Raw genomic sequence first — 2,610 nt, forward strand, 5'->3', positions numbered from 1 at the left:
CAGATAGTCGGTCGATCCATTGAAACGACGCGATATGAAAGAAACAGAAACAAAAGAGAAAACAGTAGAGATAAGCGATTCCACATCAGCTAGAACACCGAAGAGCTCTATCGATCGTCGATTCATGTCAATGGCTGTGACAAGTCCTTAAGAGTCTGAGCGAAACCAGATTTTGTTATAGCATCATTAGATTCTATTCTGCATGTAACACAATTGGGAAAAAACACAAGAAAGAAAACGCGGTAGGGGATGATGGATTATACGTTATGTGTAGATGCGTTACAGCATCAGTATATTCAATTCACAATTCTGCATGTAACACAATCGGTAACACATTTAGATTTATCCTCACGATTGTGAGTTAGGCGAACGAGAAATATCACGAATTTGTCTGTTGGTCAAAATTTCAACACTTTTTTTTTTGGCTAACATTTGGAAAAGTTCAACACTTTGTTTTTTTTTTTTGACTAAATTCTTAAGTTCAACACTTTGTTCGTTGTCAAATATCTCAAAATAATTTGGTTACTCATATAACACCACTTTAAATCACACAACAACAAAAAGTCAATATTTAAATGTATCAGAGGATCATAAGGGCGGTTTTATTTTACTAAAAACTAAAAATATAGCATTAGTATTTAGAAAATGAAGCTAGAAATTACAAAGACAAACAAAAAGAGAAAATTACATAAAATGAAATCTGTGGCATGGTCGAGCATGACAAAAAACCGCAGCTGGACCGACACAGAGATTAATACAAACACATAATATTAACAAACGAGATTTAACCCCTAAACATAACCATAATTACGCTAATAGCCACTCTCCGCAATTTCCAAAAACTCCATTGCAGACAGCTCCTAAAATTCCTACTTTACCCCTACTCTTACCAAACCGGAACTGATCTTAAGACAGAATCGAATCCCAATCGATCTCGTACGATGGATACTTCTCCAACGAGAACGTCTCGTTCCACCGCGGCTGCTCCTCCGCGTCGGCGAACGTCAGCTCCGACAACGGCGAAGATCCGGCGGACTCGACGAACTCCTCCGTCGCCGGCTCGACTTTCTCCGACAGTACCGGCTCAGCTTTCTTCGCGCGTTTCCTCGAAGCTTTGTCCTGTTTCTGCGGCGTCTCCGCCATGCTCCGACAAATAGCTTCGAGCTTGGCGTCGACCGTGGAGTGAAGAGGCTTGTACTCGCCTATGTGGGACCCGCTGTGACTCAAGTTGGGGAAGTTAAGCCGGGCGTTATCGCCGCGCAGCTTATACGCCGCCTTGTCGTAAGCCAGCGCCGCCTCCTCCGCCGTGTCGAAGGTCCCGAGCCAGAGACGAGTGCGGTTCCTCGGCAGACGGATCTCCGCCACCCATTTGCCCCAGTGACGCTGCCTCACGCCTCTGTAGAGCTTCGCCGCCGCCGGGAAACGAGGTCCGGCGACTCCCGGCTGCTTCATGAGTAGAGGCTTTGGCCGGAGGAGAGGGTGGTTGTGGTGGATCTGTGATTGGATCTGGTGGATTTGGGAGGAAGAGAGGTTGTTTAGCCCGATTAGTGACGACCCGGTTTGGTGAAGATCCGACCCGTATGTAAATGGTTGGGTCATGAACGCTGAATAGTCTACCGGGTTGTATCCGGGGAAAGTAGGAAGAGGAAACGCAGACGCTGCGGGGTTAATAAACGCAGACGCGGACGCGGGAGGAGGAGGAGAGGAGTTGGAAACGCTTTTGATAAAAGGTACAAGCGCTTCCATGAGTTCACCGCCACCAAACGAATCTGATTGGTGAACCGTTCTGCTACTGTACATATTCATAGCAGCTTCCATTATAGTTTATAGATTTAAATTTTTTAAAAGGAAAAATAGAAATTGAATCCGAAAATTAACCTGATTCTTATCAAAAGTAAAGAACAGGGATTTTTTTCCGAGAAAATTCAAGAAAATAAAAGTGGATCGAAAAGGTTTGAAATAAGCAACCTGTTAGATCCAAAAGGAGGGATTTAAAAAATTACCCTCGGCTAAATCTATGAAAATAAAAAGATTAATTTAAATAAAAACACAGTTTCATAAGCTTGAATGTTTTGTCTGAATAATCAACGAAAACCATTCAAACACAAAGAAACCAAGATGATGAACAGTTTAGGATTGAAAAACGGGGGAAACAGATTTTGATGGGGGAAATTGAAAAGAAAACTTAAATTCAGGATCAACGATTACAATTATTATCTAAGAATTTTTTTTGGGGAGGACGCTCAGTTTTTTTAGTGATTTTTCTCTCAGCCTCACCGATGATGCTCTAATCTCAGAAGCTTGGCTCTCTTTTATAGTCGGGGTTGTCGCCTCACACTATTTTCCATTATTTATTCATTTTGTTTTCGTATTTTGCGTTTTCCCTCACTTCGATGTTAACAGGCATTAAGTCATTTTAAAAAGGTTTAATGCTAATATAATCTTAATTAACTTTATAATCGCATAAGACTGTTTTAGAAAAATTCACCGAATACTTTTGGTTACCGTTATCGTGTTCGTTACAGCTGAACAACATTTTCAGACATAAACCAACATATAATTTAATTAAAATTTCAATAAAATCAGATTTCATCTCACCTGATATTATTT

The 2,610-nt window shown here is 41.2% G+C and overlaps 1 protein-coding gene across 1 annotated transcript; it reads right to left on the bottom strand.

The window, feature by feature from the left end:
• Positions 1–586: 586 nt before the first annotated feature.
• On the bottom strand, positions 587–2,284 carry LOC108843361 (ethylene-responsive transcription factor RAP2-4). The gene has a single exon (XM_018616546.2). It carries the CDS (start codon positions 1,816–1,818, stop codon positions 907–909), a length of 912 nt encoding a protein of 303 aa, XP_018472048.2. The 5' UTR covers positions 1,819–2,284; the 3' UTR covers positions 587–906.
• Positions 2,285–2,610: the final 326 nt, after the last annotated feature.

The sequence above is a fragment of the Raphanus sativus genome, chromosome 2, assembly GCF_000801105.2.
Source record: "Raphanus sativus cultivar WK10039 chromosome 2, ASM80110v3, whole genome shotgun sequence".
NCBI classification, from domain to species: Eukaryota; Viridiplantae; Streptophyta; class Magnoliopsida; order Brassicales; family Brassicaceae; genus Raphanus; species Raphanus sativus.

Bases quoted from the DNA above. Each gene is read 5' to 3' on its own strand.
- LOC108843361 (XM_018616546.2), bottom strand. From the start codon at position 1,818: ATGGAAGCTGCTATGAATATGTACAGTAGCAGAACGGTTCACCAATCA.